This window comes from Gobius niger, assembly GCF_951799975.1.
Source record: "Gobius niger genome assembly, chromosome: 16".
NCBI classification, from domain to species: Eukaryota; Metazoa; Chordata; class Actinopteri; order Gobiiformes; family Gobiidae; genus Gobius; species Gobius niger.
The window spans coordinates 11,762,991-11,777,698 of NC_136867.1; the positions used below are offsets into that span (position 1 = coordinate 11,762,991).

At 42.4% G+C, this 14,708-nt stretch overlaps 1 protein-coding gene across 2 annotated transcripts in view; it reads right to left on the bottom strand.

Moving 5' to 3' along the window:
* Nucleotides 1-4,553: 4,553 nt before the first annotated feature.
* arid1b (AT-rich interactive domain 1B) overlaps nucleotides 4,554-14,708 on the bottom strand; it is a 152,395-nt gene continuing 142,240 nt past the window's right edge. Inside the window, exons 13-21 of one of the 2 annotated variants that reach the window (XM_079573991.1) lie at nucleotides 14,460-14,682; nucleotides 11,739-11,880; nucleotides 11,253-11,422; nucleotides 9,572-9,707; nucleotides 9,271-9,390; nucleotides 9,112-9,184; nucleotides 7,945-8,662; nucleotides 7,698-7,828; nucleotides 4,554-7,539 (exon numbers count right to left, since the gene is read on the bottom strand). In XM_079573991.1, the coding sequence (XP_079430117.1) occupies nucleotides 5,737-7,539; nucleotides 7,698-7,828; nucleotides 7,945-8,662; nucleotides 9,112-9,184; nucleotides 9,271-9,390; nucleotides 9,572-9,707; nucleotides 11,253-11,422; nucleotides 11,739-11,880; nucleotides 14,460-14,682 (3,516 nt within the window). In that variant the 3' untranslated portion in view covers nucleotides 4,554-5,736. The remainder of the gene's footprint in view (nucleotides 7,540-7,697; nucleotides 7,829-7,944; nucleotides 8,663-9,111; nucleotides 9,185-9,270; nucleotides 9,391-9,571; nucleotides 9,708-11,252; nucleotides 11,423-11,738; nucleotides 11,881-14,459; nucleotides 14,683-14,708) is intronic. The other variant, XM_079573990.1, reaches the window with a different exon arrangement.

A 14,708-nucleotide genomic window follows, 5' to 3' on the forward strand; every position in this document is an offset into this window, starting at 1 on the left:
TAGCTTCAACTTGGCTAGCACTGTAGCATATATATGTGCTGCTAAAGCTAAAACAACTTTATTACTCAACACTAGCGTGCAGTTTTAGCTCATCCTCATTCAGCACACAGTTATAGTGAATACACATGGTTGTAGAGCGAGTGGATAAGCTGCACATCTCCCGGGTCCGCTTAGCCCCAGTGAGGCGCAGCTCAAGTGCCTCACCGCAGCCGAGGAACGCGGCTCTGTCGCGGGGTGGCGTCACGTAGCTGCTCCTTTTCCTTATCCAGGCTTATTCCGAGCCGAAGATAAAGCGAACGACACCATTTTCGACAAATTCGTGGATAAGACGCGTCCAGATGCTTGTTGCCGGGTAAACTTCACACAAAAAGACGAGGATAAAAATCCAGCGAAAGCGCTCGACGGCTTCCTCAGACGAGCTTCAGCATCCCGTCGCTCAAAAACACAGGGATATTATGGCACGAGCGTTCACCCCATCACAAGCACAGGAGCGAGGATCTTAAAGTATCAAGTAACCCGGATATTTAAAATCTTCACTCGTGAGCACCTTGAGTGATAACATTGGCGATCGCAGCATTCCTGGAGACGCGTGAGAGCAGGCAGGCCAGCCGACAGCCTCCGCACCACGTCCCCGCTGCTGCTCCTGCCACCCGCACAAACACCGACACACGGCGCTCCTCCTCCCGCGGCCGAGGCGGACCTCAGGAGGCTTCCCAAACCGAGGCCCGGGGACCGCTGATGGGGGAGTCCCACTGTTCAAGCAGAGGGCGTGGCTAAGGAGAGCTCCCACTAACACAAAAGTACCACTTCATGTTATATTTCAATATCCATTACAATCCAGTGTTAATTTTGACAACATATTTTTATTCAGTTTTAGTCTTAGTCTTCTGACGAAAATGTAATTCAATTTTAGTCAAGATTTAGTAAAAAAAAATCTTCAATTTTAGTCTAGTTTTAGTCGACTAAAATTGCAAGTAAATTTAGTCGACTAAATTTAAGACACATTTAGTCGACTTTACATTTATAATATTCATTATTATCATATTTAATCTTGTTCCTCTGCTTCATGGAGCTGCTCCCACTTGATAAAAGCTCAGAGCTGATCCTTTGGCAGAGAATTTACATGATCTGAGACTCTTTCAGACTGTCCATAGAAGTTTGTATGATTTTAGTCTCTCCTTTTCATTTTTATTTAGTCTTATTTTAGTCGACTAAAATATCTAGACATTTTAGTCATAGTTTTAGTCTCATGAAAAACTTTTAATTTAGTTTTAGTCCAATTTTAGTCGTCAAAAATATCACTTTGACTAAAATTAAGACTAAATATTTTAGTCAACGAAATTAACACTGTTACAATCCCAGCCTTAACCAGTGCGTATGATTTGTGTCCTTTGGCAACACACTTCACCCTCCAAGCCTCCAGTCCTCCATGTCACATGACTATGAATGAGAAATAGTTCTGGGCTATAATCTATATGTATGCATAAACTAATAATAGGCCTATTTATATCAATAATAATTGTGTGTCTATACCCTGCAAGTTTGTGTAAGATCTCAGTCATACAGGACTTTTCTATTGTAGACAATGTTCTCATCATCTGCAACGCCAGTAAAGAGTTTCTACACTTTTGCTTTCCATGTCTCACCATAACCTACCTGTTGTGACGTCAACTTAAGGGAATGTGAATGTTCATCTGTGGAAATGTCATTTGACTGGCTTAACCAAGCATGTCCATCTCTGATAAGGTTTGATTCAAAACTTCTAGTGGATCTAAATTGACTAAAACACTGGGCCACTTCATCATTTAACAGTTTTCTTCTGGAAGGAATGCACTCGGTGTGCGCTTGTGTCCAATTTGGTCCGCCTCATGTGGGGCTGGTTTTATATCCACCTACCATTTGTAGTGCTACATTGGATATGACAATGTAAACAGAAACAAACAGCTTCTGAAACAGTAAGGATGAAACATAGCTATTGGGAGGAGGCGTGTTGACATTATCCACAGCTTATGATTCATGGTCATTCTTTTGTTTCCTCTTAAACCAGCTGACATTAAAGGCAGTGTGATGTCGTTTCCTCTTTCTTGCTTAAAAAGTTTGTAAGTACAACACAAACCAGTATTTCTGCTGTCATATGTCTCTGTCATTCTATTGCACACTTTCAAAACCACACGCCTGACTCTGATTCATGTGAAAGTTTTTTCCGGGAAAACATTCCTAATTTCCGTGAGCGCAGTTGTTACAAATGAAGGAAAACATATTCAGCTTCACTCTAAAACCCACACATTTCCAAACAAAACAGTGACTGACAGCGTGATATTTAAAGCATGGCGGAAGTGAACCCGTTTTACATCTTGTGGCATGTGGCTGCTTTCAAAATGAGAAGTCATGTTGATTGGCACCCACAGCAGAGCATGTAAAATCTACAAAGCTTGTGGTAAAATATGTGTTGGAAAGCTGGGCATGTTTTCCTAATGATCTGAGTGTAATCCAGGCAATTATTTAACAGTTTGGCTTGTTAAGAAAAGTGAAGACATATGGCAGGGGCTTTGTGACATGGGTGAACATTATAGACTCCATTTTGATCTGGAGAAATGTGGGGGCCAGAGTACTTTGCGGCGTAAGTGTGACTCATGAACTGAAGTCGGTAGAGTAGCCAAAATATCTACAGTACTCGAGCAAGAGTGTTTTATTTTGAACAGTTATAAAAACACATTTTGGTGAAATAGAGGGTAACCTATACACATAACATAACATAATTTCCATGCTCAGAGGCAGGTAGTACTCAGTTACATTTATTCAAGTGCATGTACTTGAGTAACGTTTTGAAGAAATTTAACTTCTTAGAATAGTTTTTATCAAACTCTACTTTCTACTTCTACTTGAGTCAAGTTATATTGAAGTATCTGTTGAGTAATAATAATTGTTACTTTTTCCACGGCGCATAATTATGTGGCAAATGCTTCATTTTGATCTATACACCCTGTTCTTTAGAATTATTTAGTTTTTCTGTATTTTCTGCAATTTTCTTGAAAAATCACAATTTCCACATTATGTTATGTTTTGTTTCACACAATGTATGGGATCTGTCATCCAAAATGAATCACACATTTTTGCTCAGTTACTCCCAGTACTTTATAATTTTTACTTGAGCAATTGTTTGGGTCATTACTTTTTGCTTGTACTTGAGTAAAATTCTTTCAAAGTAACTAATTTGACAACTCTATCACCTCTGTCCATGCTTAACAGAACCCTCAACATTATGTACTGAGTGGCAAAATCAAATAATAAAAGCTGCAGTTGTACATTGTAAAACTGTACCCCCACATCACTCAAATAAGACGCATGTTGATATTCATCAACTCCCTCGCCTCATCCTGGACATCAGCCGAGAGTTATGTAGCTACAAAACTCGTCTTACTCTATCGAGCTCGAGTGAGAGACAGTGCTGGTAAAGTACCAGAGCCACCACAGCAGTCGTCAGTGGCAGGCTGCCCTCAGTCGCCACATCCATCCTGTCAGATCTGGATGACTCAGTGTCAGAGGCACAGAGAGTGGGAGAGGTTTTCTCAGGTGATCTGCTGCCTACATCAAAACACTTCCTACGACACCAAAACCTCCTACAGCCACTTCCCATTCATATTTCCCAAGTGGATGTAGGGGCAAGGATACCGAGATAAACCAACAAGAAAGAGGTAAGTAAAACAAAACAAACATATTAGTCTTAAAATGGAGGTACTCAAGTAGAAGTAACCAGTAATAACCCTGATCAAATATGTATTACTCCAGTAAATGAAAAACTCTTTACATGGAGAACTATTGAGAGCAACTGAGTATAAAAGTCTCATGTATGTTTTAGCATATTTATTCAATAGTACAGCAACTTCAAAATACTTACAAGATAAAACTACTCTTGGAAGTACAATTTGCCCAACAGCTTACTCAAGTAGTTGTACTGAACCGTAAATGCTTACTCCCCACCTCTGTCTACATGAACACAAATCACATCTTCATAGAGACACACTTTAGCGGAGGATCCATCAAAGCTGCCGAAGCACCTCTCAGGAATGTTGTAATTGGTTTTAAGGTGCCAGTGCAGCTATAATAGGATGAAGATGAGTGATTACAGTGATCTGCAGCTGAGCGACCGAGCTAACCATCACTATGTGGATGGCAGCCTTTGATGAGGCAGCTTATTGGCCATGTTGTCAAATCCAGGAATCCTGTTATTGAAGTTTCCAAAAAAAAGAATTAGGTATGCTTTCATTACGGAGACAGAGTAGACCTAGAGAAAGAAATCATATCATAGCTCATTAGTAAAAGTCTTTTGCTATTCCCACACCGGCTTAAAATGACTCCAAGTAAATGTGTGTTTGTGATTGGAAAATAAAAAACAGTAGATATAAAAGAGATGGGCTAAAAACTACTTTGTTAACAATAATTTAAAAATAACAATATAAAAAGTTGTTGATTCAGTCTTGCCATTTCTCGCCAGACCTACACATCCAGTCGTGGTTTTGATCACAGTATCACAAGAAAATCAAAAGCAGCAGCCCGGGTAGCAGCTGATGTTCGTTTTATTGGCCTAAGATTGTCGGGACATTAAGCGACATATTGGGTGTTTCCATGTTCATTGTACATTTATTGTGACATGTGCAGCACAGAGTATAAATGTGTGTACTGATAAAAGAGACAGTCATATGAAAAAGGCAAAGTTTACAATGAGCTCCGGGACTTTTCTCATGTGTTTCAGAGCCAGTTCATAATGAGTCCATTGACATGAATGGAAATATGGATGAACAGTCTCTCTCTCACCCTGGCACTTTCATGTGGAATTACCAAAGCGATTGTTTTCTCAGCTATTATACAATGCATACAAGATTTGTACATTAAACATCAGTTACATCTTTTCAAATATTTGACCCAAATAACAAAATATGTATAATAACAATAATAACAAATTTACCACCATTAAAAGCATTCTTTTAATATTTCAGAAAGCCTCATCTCTCACTACGCTTGAAACACGTGTCCATTATATACACAGTGATGAAAAGATACAGACATAACACAAGTGTGTAAAAACATAAACCTCATCTGTGAAAGTCGAACTTGTGAAAGGCTATGGTTTATAAATTAGACGTTCTCTCTGGTTTATTGGCTGGTGCAATGCTGCCTCACCATGGCCTAAAGCACACATTGCATGTGTCTGTTTCAGACTTCCTCTCATCCTATTGCACAATCGATCTTCCAATGAAGAAAACGTATACATTTCATAGAGTCAGTGTTTCAGTTTTTCACCATATCTGTTGGCAAGAAGTTCAAACTACTGTACAGTGTCACGTTTTAAATAAATACTCTTCATAACAAAATGTTAATGTGTAGATTAGCATTTATAAAACTGAAAAATTTCTCATTGCCTCCAAACAAACAGAAATCAGCACCAATATCTGGTGGCAGCTTTGGCTGAAAACGTAAACAAAAAAGTCAAATAAAAGACTGAACACTGCAATCCAACACCAGCAGGTATTAAATATTTGTATTAAAATGAGCTTTCAAAGTTAAAACCTGTTTAATAACAGGACCACGAAGCTTCTCATGTATAGATGTATTCTTTTAAGCTGGATATTTCCTATAAAACAAATTCTTCTTTCATTTTGATAAATAAAAATATAAAATCACAGGGATATGTTGCCCGTTTTACTGTCCACTGTGCGAGTGCGGCCTGTCCTCCTGTCATAACTTCCCTAAGTGGAAGAGGATTTGGCAGATTGTGGTCACCACAGTCGTGTTCAGCACCGATGAAATGGAGAGGTCTAATAATCTGCTTTCATACAGTACAAACTCACATTTATTCTCCTCCACTCTGGCCATGGCCAGGAGGCCTTTAGCTGCTCTGCACAGCATGTTGGAGCTGGGCGGGTCCATAGGGGGGTGTCCCATGTGCAGCAGGCTGTGAGGGTTCTGCTGGTACTGTGCCATGCTAACACCATCCTCCAAGAAGCCCACCAGATTGCCCACACAGCTCTTCTGCATGGCAATGGCCCGGGCTGCTGTGGGTTCTCCTTGTGCCAGATGTGACAGGACGGCCACAGCCATCTCTCGGTACACCTGGGCCTTCCTATGTCCCACGTATCGCACAAGAACAGTGAAGAGTTTCTCCTGTCTGCTGAACGGTGGAGTAGCTAACAGCAGGTCTACATTAGCATCCTGGATACTGAGCTTACACAGACACTCCAGCACCAACCTCTGAGGAGTGAGCTGTGAGAGTGAGTTTCCAAAGGGGAAGGGGTCGTGGGACTCAGCTGAGGGGCACACCATCCAGTGCAGCAGCCCGTCCAGGATGGGGAGACAGATGGTGTCCGTGTAGTTGGAGAGGTCTAGCTGCCCGGAGATGTTGGCTAGCGTCACCATGGAGTCCTCCCTGAGCACGCTAAGACACTCCCACCACCACTCCTCTTTGTTACTGGACATGCCCTGATCCTGTTGTTCATCCCTCTGAAAGGTAGGGGGGGCTCTGCTTCTCTCTGGGTGCTGGTGGTGCAGTAGCAGAAGCCTGCCTAGGAGGAGAACCAAAGCAGGGTGGCGGGACATTTCCAAGTCGTTGCCCGGTATAAAAGACAAACTGCGCACAATATTGGACACACAGAGGCACCGTTTGGACAGGGACTCCTGCCATGTCAATGTGGTGCACAGTGGCGCTTCATCCAAGCAGCGGGGCTCATCCTCCAGGAGGGTGATATTGTCCTTCTCCCCATTTGAATGCACTCGAAAGGGGTAGGATGGCAGGAAGCGTGCAGGATGGGCAGATGAAAGGGCATCGACGCGAGCACATAGCACATCATCGATAGTAGCAGTGATCTGCTTCCTTGGTTTCTCCCCTTCCTCTGTGCTGCAGTCCTCTTTCTTTTCCTCCCCTGCTTCCTTGTTGTCCTGGGCAGGGGGTTCAGTCCGAGGGTCGAAGTGTGTCTGGATGTGTGCAGTGGTGTCTCCTCCTCCGGCCTGCCAATGGAGCAGCCCAGTGCTGAACTCAGAGATGTAACCTAAGCGCTCCGTAGGGTTCTCTATCAAGTCCTCTTTCTGTACGATTTTAATGGGGAACTTGTCATGTTTGCTGGCCTGCTTTGGTCTTGGTTCTAGCTCAGAGGCCGATTGCTCCATTGGCTCTTCCTTAATTTCTGCTTTTATTTCACTCTTCTCCTCGCCTTGGTCGTTCTCTGCTATTTCTTCTTTTTTGTCGTTCTTTGCCGCTGACTCCTTGTTGACCTCAGGCGGCGCTGTATCTTTTTGATTGGCTGGGTCCTCCGTGCTGCCCTCTCCTTGCGGTTGCTGAACTGCTGATTCGGATAAAGCAGTACAGTCGGGCTGTGGAGTGGAGCTTTTAGCATGATCCGCTGTGTCTTCTGTTTGCTGATCACAAGCTGTATCCAGATCGTTTTTCTGAACTACTGTCCCAACTTCAAATTCTTCCAAGATGCCAAATATGTCGATTAAGCAGCGACGGAAATGCTCCACAATCAGCTCTAGGAAACCAGGCAACTGGAAAGAATGAAAATTTGAATTAGTACATCAGTGAATACAAGGCTCAAGAAGTAATTCTCCCACAAAGTTTGATACAGAAAATGTTCAAAGTATTTCTTTATTCCTAAAAATTCAACAGATAATTGTAGAGGCTGTAGGAGATACATGTGGCATACCTGGGAAAGATTAAAGGAGGCCACTGTGCTGTCGTCGTACAGCAGGATGTTTATTGTGTCCAGAGCCCATGTGCTCTCAGCCAGCAGACCAGACTTTAGAGACATCATCACACGCCATGCTTCGGGGGTTCCTGGAAGATAAGTAAATAAAAAATTGAAGAAGTGATAATAATACAAATGTTAGGAGTAGCACTCACAAAGGATGTTTTACACGGCAGTTAAATATAAATAAGTAATAAGTGCTCACCTGTGTCCTTAGAAGTGAACTTGCGGCGCGTCTTGAGAACAGGCATAGTGGCTTCTACAGATCCCGGCGGGTAATTCAGGTCCCTCCTCAGGCTCCCTGGAAACTGCAGCATCCCAGAGCCTTGGGAGCCCATCATGGCCATCCCGGGCTTAGGCATTTTCATATTGGACATGAAGGGGACTTTGCCGGGTGACATCCTGGAGTCCATAGAGCGCTGGTATGCTCCTGGGCTAGGAGCTCTGGGCAGGTGGTTGACCATGGATGAGGAGTTGGTGTAGGACGAGGGGGGTTGCCGTGACGACAGAGGAGCCATCGATGACGACATGTAGGAGGACTGCCGGTGCCACTGCTCCTGCCCAGGCCTACCCTCCAAGTCATCTCTCCCCATTGAGCCGTAAGGCGGCATCTGGGACGGCGCTCGGCTGTGATACGGATAGCCGAGGTCAGTCCTGGATGACCACATGTTTGGCCCGTCGGCGTGATTTGGAGTGGACCCCCCTCCCATCATACTGTGCTGGCTCTGTGATGGCCCTATGCGGTCCCGGGGGTAAGGGTAGGAGAACTGTCCTTGCATTAGTCTGTGCTCTGGCCCTGAATACCCGCCTCCGTAGTGGTTGTACATGTCCGGCTGCTGGTTTGGGTACTGCATGCCATACATGTCGCTCTCATGCCTCTTTGCTGGAGGGCCGTACATACCATCAATGGGGCGTTTGTAAGCCTGCGAAACAAAACACGCAGACGAAAATGAAAACCTTTGCGATTCTGGCCTATTAACTTAATTTGCTTTAATGCCTCCTTAATAAAATAGACCTTAATGTGACTTGACTGCATTTAAACCATGTCCAAACCAGCAAAACACATAACTTAAATGCATAAGTACTAAATTATCTCTAATCAAAATAAATAAAATTGTGTACCACATTCAACACTTATCTTCACGGCAAACTAGACTCTGAAACATACATACAAATTAAAGTGTGTGAAGAATTAGGATTTGTGAAAAGGTTTACGAGAGCTGGAGTTTAGCTGGGGCTTTGGCTAACAACGTACATTCAGCTTTCTCCCTCTTTCACAATTTAAGAACAGGGTAAATAAGGTACAAATAGCACTAAATTCCAAAGCATGTGCAATGACAAGAGAAATGATCTGCATAGAGAATCCTCCCACCTGTTGCTGTGGGTACATCCCAGAAGAGTGCATACCATATGGCATGCTGTACTGCTGCCCATAGCCGTCATGTCTATGATTAAGCAGAGAGAATACAAATGGAAAAAAAAGTTATATCAAACCGGAAACACTGGATTAAAAGTAACCCTGGATACTGACCGTGGCTGTGAGGGGTATCTGCTGGGAGTGTACATGCTGTTTTCACCGTTTCCAGGTCCCATACTGTTCTGGCTCCCAGGTGGGCCCATGCTTCCATCCATGCTCATCATGTGTTCAGGTCTGAAATCACATGACACGGAAGAATTTGATCATGTTCTCATTAAAACTAGAGTGGAGTAATGTTTTAACTTGAATTATAATGTTGCAATGTTTAAATAAAATTATAAAGAGTAATTATAAAGGATCTTAGGGTAGTTTATTCCCATGATCACTATAATTACTGTAAATACCGTGTACCTACCTTCTGTCATAACCTGGTCCATACGGGGGGTACGGAGAGCGCTGGTTCATGGGGAGAGCTGTCGACGGGCGTCCGTACATATCCTGCATGGCACCACCGGACATCTGACTGGGCATGTAGGAGTCCCCTCCAGCCACTGCAACGACAAGTATACATACAAAAAACATTATAGTAATCGTAATACTTTCTTTAATCCATATGCTGCAAGCTTACACTTAAATCGTAAAAAATTTGATATTGATTTCTAAACCAAAAAAGAAAGAAAGAAATGTATTAAGATTATTTGGGAGAAATCTAACTTTACTTTGCTAGACTGGACCCTTTGATAAGAAAATAAACAAATAATAAAGTGACTGCTGCTGGGAATTAATGGTCTGGCTTGAATACCTTCTGAATGCACAGTACACTAAAATGTAGAATAACACATTTCTTAAGACCCGTCTCGTGTTAGCCACCAGATGGCACCATTACTCTTCACTCATTTCCCACCTCCAGTGATTAAACCTATTGCTGCTTGCCTGTCTCTTTTATTATGCAGCCAACATCCTCTTCAGTATTATTCATTCAGACGCCGTTCTCTGTCTATAGTCTTCGGAGAGACCGTGTCCTTTCCACAACTCCTGTTTGTTGTGAAAAACCAAACCGCACGCGTCGGTCCAAACAGGTGCTTCTCAGTGGGGTGGTGAAGGATGAAAGGTGGAGATGAGTTGGATGAAAAGCATGAAACAAAGTTAGGATGAGAGAAAGGCTAAGCTACAAGAAGATCAGAGGGGCTGCTGCTTTTTTCATGATAACGCCGTGTGGATGTAACAAACAGCTTCCATCGGCTTTTATATTTTCACTGGTGGAAAAAAAAAAATGACATCTGTCCTTCTAAGGGGTGACGCAGGGATTAAAAAATTAGAGCAGAAATGCAGATGAAAGAACAGTACCTCTGTATGAGTGATGCCAACAGCATTATGAGAAATTGAACACTGTTACATTTCTATTGGTTGCATTTAAGTGACATCAGTAACATTGTAAAGAGTAGTTTAAAAACTGAGGTCAGGCCAGAAATCTGTGGTTTGAATGGTGTCTGAAAATGTTGTCATCTGGTACTTGATTCTGTTATTAATAGACCTATTGTTGTAAAAACAAAGCCATTTAAAACCGCATTTAAATGACCCCACCTACTATTTCCTGCGTCTGTGGGGGTCATTTATCAAGACCGGTGCAAGCTGAAAAACAAAATATGCTATTTTGTTGGCATATTACACCTAATTTACCATTTGAGATCTGTATTTCTGCTGCTTACCCACTATGGCCCATAAAACTCGTTTTGCACGCTTGGTAAATGATCCCCATCTTGAAAAGAGCTATACAAGTACTATGTCATTATTATTAGTATTATGATTATTATTGTTACTATGACCATTATTATTATTATTATTGATATTATTATTATTATTAATAGTAATAAAACTGCCATGGAGTTCAAGGTATTGATTGCCAGCAAAAGTAAAATATGTTTTTCTATAATGAATAAGTGGTGGTATTATTCAATCATAAAGGATGAGAATATGAGTTTGAGCAAACAGTTCTTAAGCCAGTGCAAGCGTTGCCTTGGCTAGTGTTTGGAACCTTTGTGGACATTACTCTATATGCTACAAATACTGCTATGTCTCTGCATGGGCCCACTTACTCTTTCTCATCCCGGCGAAAGGGTCCTTGGTGTCATAGTGCATTCTCATCATCATGTCGGGCATGCCCAGTCCCTGCTGGTACGGGCCGGAGGGGGGCAGGGGCGGAGCGCGCTTCTGGAAGGCTGGGTCGCTCACCTCTGAGAAGGGGTCCTGCACGCTCACACTGCTCCTGAAGGGACATGACGGGAGGCAAGGACGTTGGATTTGAAACAACTATGTAGAGAAGATGCCTGGTAAATCCAAATGCATGTATGTATGTAATGCATGTAGTCATTAAGTGATAAGTGTAAATATATTGGCTGCATAGGCCTGCAAGTTGATGTTGAAGCAATTAATATTAAATAACTATGTTTTTTTTCTAAAAATCCTCCCTTTGTTGATCACAGCAACTAATCAGAAACTGTAACTGTAACTTCTACTAGCCTATGATATAAACATGAGGTTTAGCACATAGTACTAGAGCTTTAATGGCACAGACAAAGCACCTGTTAGGGGGCAGTGGCGTGGCCTGTCCCAGGGGTGTGGTAGCGGGAGTGGGGGGCTTCAGCTCTCCTCCTGCCTCCGCCGCGGTGCTGCTGCCGGAGGACTGAGGTGTCTGCGGGCCTTGGAGGGATCCAGCTGAATTTGCTGAAAGGCAGAGGCAGACTTTGCTGTAATAGAAGGTGATCCACTGTAACACCAACACTGAGTCCTGCTTGTCCTCAGCTCTGATACGGGCTGCTAGGACTAAGAGCAGTCCAGACCGGCTTTAGGTGCTGACTTCGGGAGAAACGCGAAGAATCAGAAGTGTGCGCTACGTGCAAACTCAGCAAAAAGGGGAGAGTGAATATAGTAGAGTCAGTTGAAGGTCATATTTGGCAAGTGATATTTCAGTCTGTTGCACCTCAAGAATGTGCAATGTTCCTGCTCACTCATACAAGTTGAGGTAAAAAAAAGTTGTTTTTAGTTGCAAACAAACTACACAAAGGACAACAGGCTTTCACTCTCTTGTCAAATTCAAACCAATACATATTACAATTGGAAATGTAGTTTTGTTATGATATTAGTGAAATAGAAAAATAATATTTGCCGTAATGAATTCAGTGGCCTTTCAGTGCAGCACACAATTCCAGTGGATGAAGATTGAGCTTTTAAAAAATGTATTACAATTTTGAATTATTGAACAACCCCCCCTGCCTTTACATCATAAAAGAGAACCAGACAGAGAGAAGGGTATCCCATGATGAGGGGTGTGCCGAGCAGAAGTAGGTGAGAGGGCAAGCGAAGGGCAGGAAGCAATAGGGGATTCATATGCTCTCGGGATACCCCTGAACTGAATTAGACATAGGCCGATGAGGTGCAATAACAGAGCGAGGGAGACGTCCACATGGCATAGCACAGAGTCAGGGATAACAAGAAACCAATGCAATGGGAGAAAAGTGTGTGAGCGTGCGTGTGCCGCTAGTGTGTGAGCCGTGACATAATCCAGAGATGTGGCAGTAGTAAAAGGGGGGAAAGGAGGGAGGGGGGGGTGATAAGTCAGTCAGCTGAGCCAGTTTTGTGAATGAAAGGTGGCGGCGAGGTCGGGTTTGTTTACGTAGTACATTCCTCTGCTCATTAATCACCCCCCTGACCCCCCCCCCCCCCCCCCCCCCCCCCCCTACCCTCCCCTCCCTTGACTGCTGGACGAGCTCCCTCTGTGACATCACCAGCCTGCTGTTCTATATATAGATTTGGAGGGTGTCACTGGGGCACACAGTGACACTGAGTAAAACAAGGTCGAGGCTAAACTGCTGATGGGGTGGACTTCATATCGGGGATTTACTACAATAAACAACAACTAAACAATAACTAAAGCAAAAAAAAAGGTTAAATCTAGTACTTAATATAAATATGTTTAAGTAGGCCATATGTAAAAGCTTCTTTCTTCTTGTGGCATTTCATTTTCTTAATAAAAATGTGTACCGCCGTGAAGAATAAATTCTGAAAAAAAAATCTGAACGCATCCAATATTGCAAGCTGATATAAAATAATGTAATTAATAACATCAATTTTCTCGCCTCAGCAGTTAGAGTGTGACGACGACTACACATAACCGACAAAAGCCATGAAATGAAAATAAAATTGAAAATCTTGTGATACATATTTCGTAATAAAATAAGACCATTTAGAGTTAGACATCTGTTGGACTGAATCAAATTAATACTTAGATGGAAAAAAAGCCACATAAGCACCGTTCATTTCTAACATAGCATTACGGTAATTCATTAAAAAGCCTGAGCCTTTACCATCACTCCAGGACAATTTATATTGGGAATTTCAGTGCTATTCATTCTGTTTTAAAGATTGAAGTCAGTAAACTGCTCTTTTTCTATTAAACTTCAAACCGAGCCTTTCTGTGACTGTGTTCAAATATAGACCATTCTCTGTTCTAAATGAGCTCCCTAACCCTAAAATGTTCATGTTTGCGCAGGTCTGTGGGTTTATAGGCAGCATTCAAGACACATGTTCATTACGTGTTTCAATCTGTGACCGCTCACAACTTCTACTCGTGTTTTAAAAGTGTATAGAACAGAGATTGGCGACTGCTCAATAATTCTATTCAAAAGGTAATTTACAACATCGTTGCAGTAGTTTTACATTAATTAAAACAAGATTTAGAATGAAGTCCTGCTTATTAAAGTATATTGACCTCTGCATTTGCAATTACAAGTACATTAAAACATGAATAAATACATTTTCTAACTTTTGACAAAGATGTACAGCACAGAAACAATTATACACATTCAAAATTTGCAGTTATTTTTGTTGGCAGAAGTTGTACATAAGATCTTAAAATTAATAATATGAATCTGGCAACGAGCTGTAGACACCTCTGTATTTAACAGTCTAAAGAGATGTTGGTTTAAAATGATGTACAATTAACTTGCATGTTAATTTGTTATTCCAAATAAAGAATTTCCAACTGCAAAATCGATATTTTTTAGCTTTTACGCATAAACCGTCACTGGGACGTTCTGAGCAGTTCTGCACTTGATATGCTAGCAGGCATTTAGCTAAAAATGATGGCTTGTATTTGGTGTTTAGATGTAACTTTTTATTGAATAACTTCAGTGTCACGAACAGCACTATATGACGATAATGCATTAGCTTAATACATATAAATTGATCGGTGATGAAAACCCCAGCTCAGAGCACTTGCATATGGATGCTGTTTTTTGGCCTACCAGGTGAAGGAGGCTGGACCTTGACCAGCTTCCCTCTGTCCCCTCCCGTCGTCCCGCCGCTGCCGTTGCTGTTGTCCGTGGGCGGCTCCTCCCCCCTCTCCATCTTGCACTCGTAGGCGAACAGATACTGGATGTACTGCTTCTTCAGGGAGCTGGCCACGCTGCTGGACGTGCCCACATTCAGGGTGCTGGAGAGTTCGCGCCACTTCTTGTTTTTGTTTACCTGGTGTGGAGATAAAAAGGCCACGA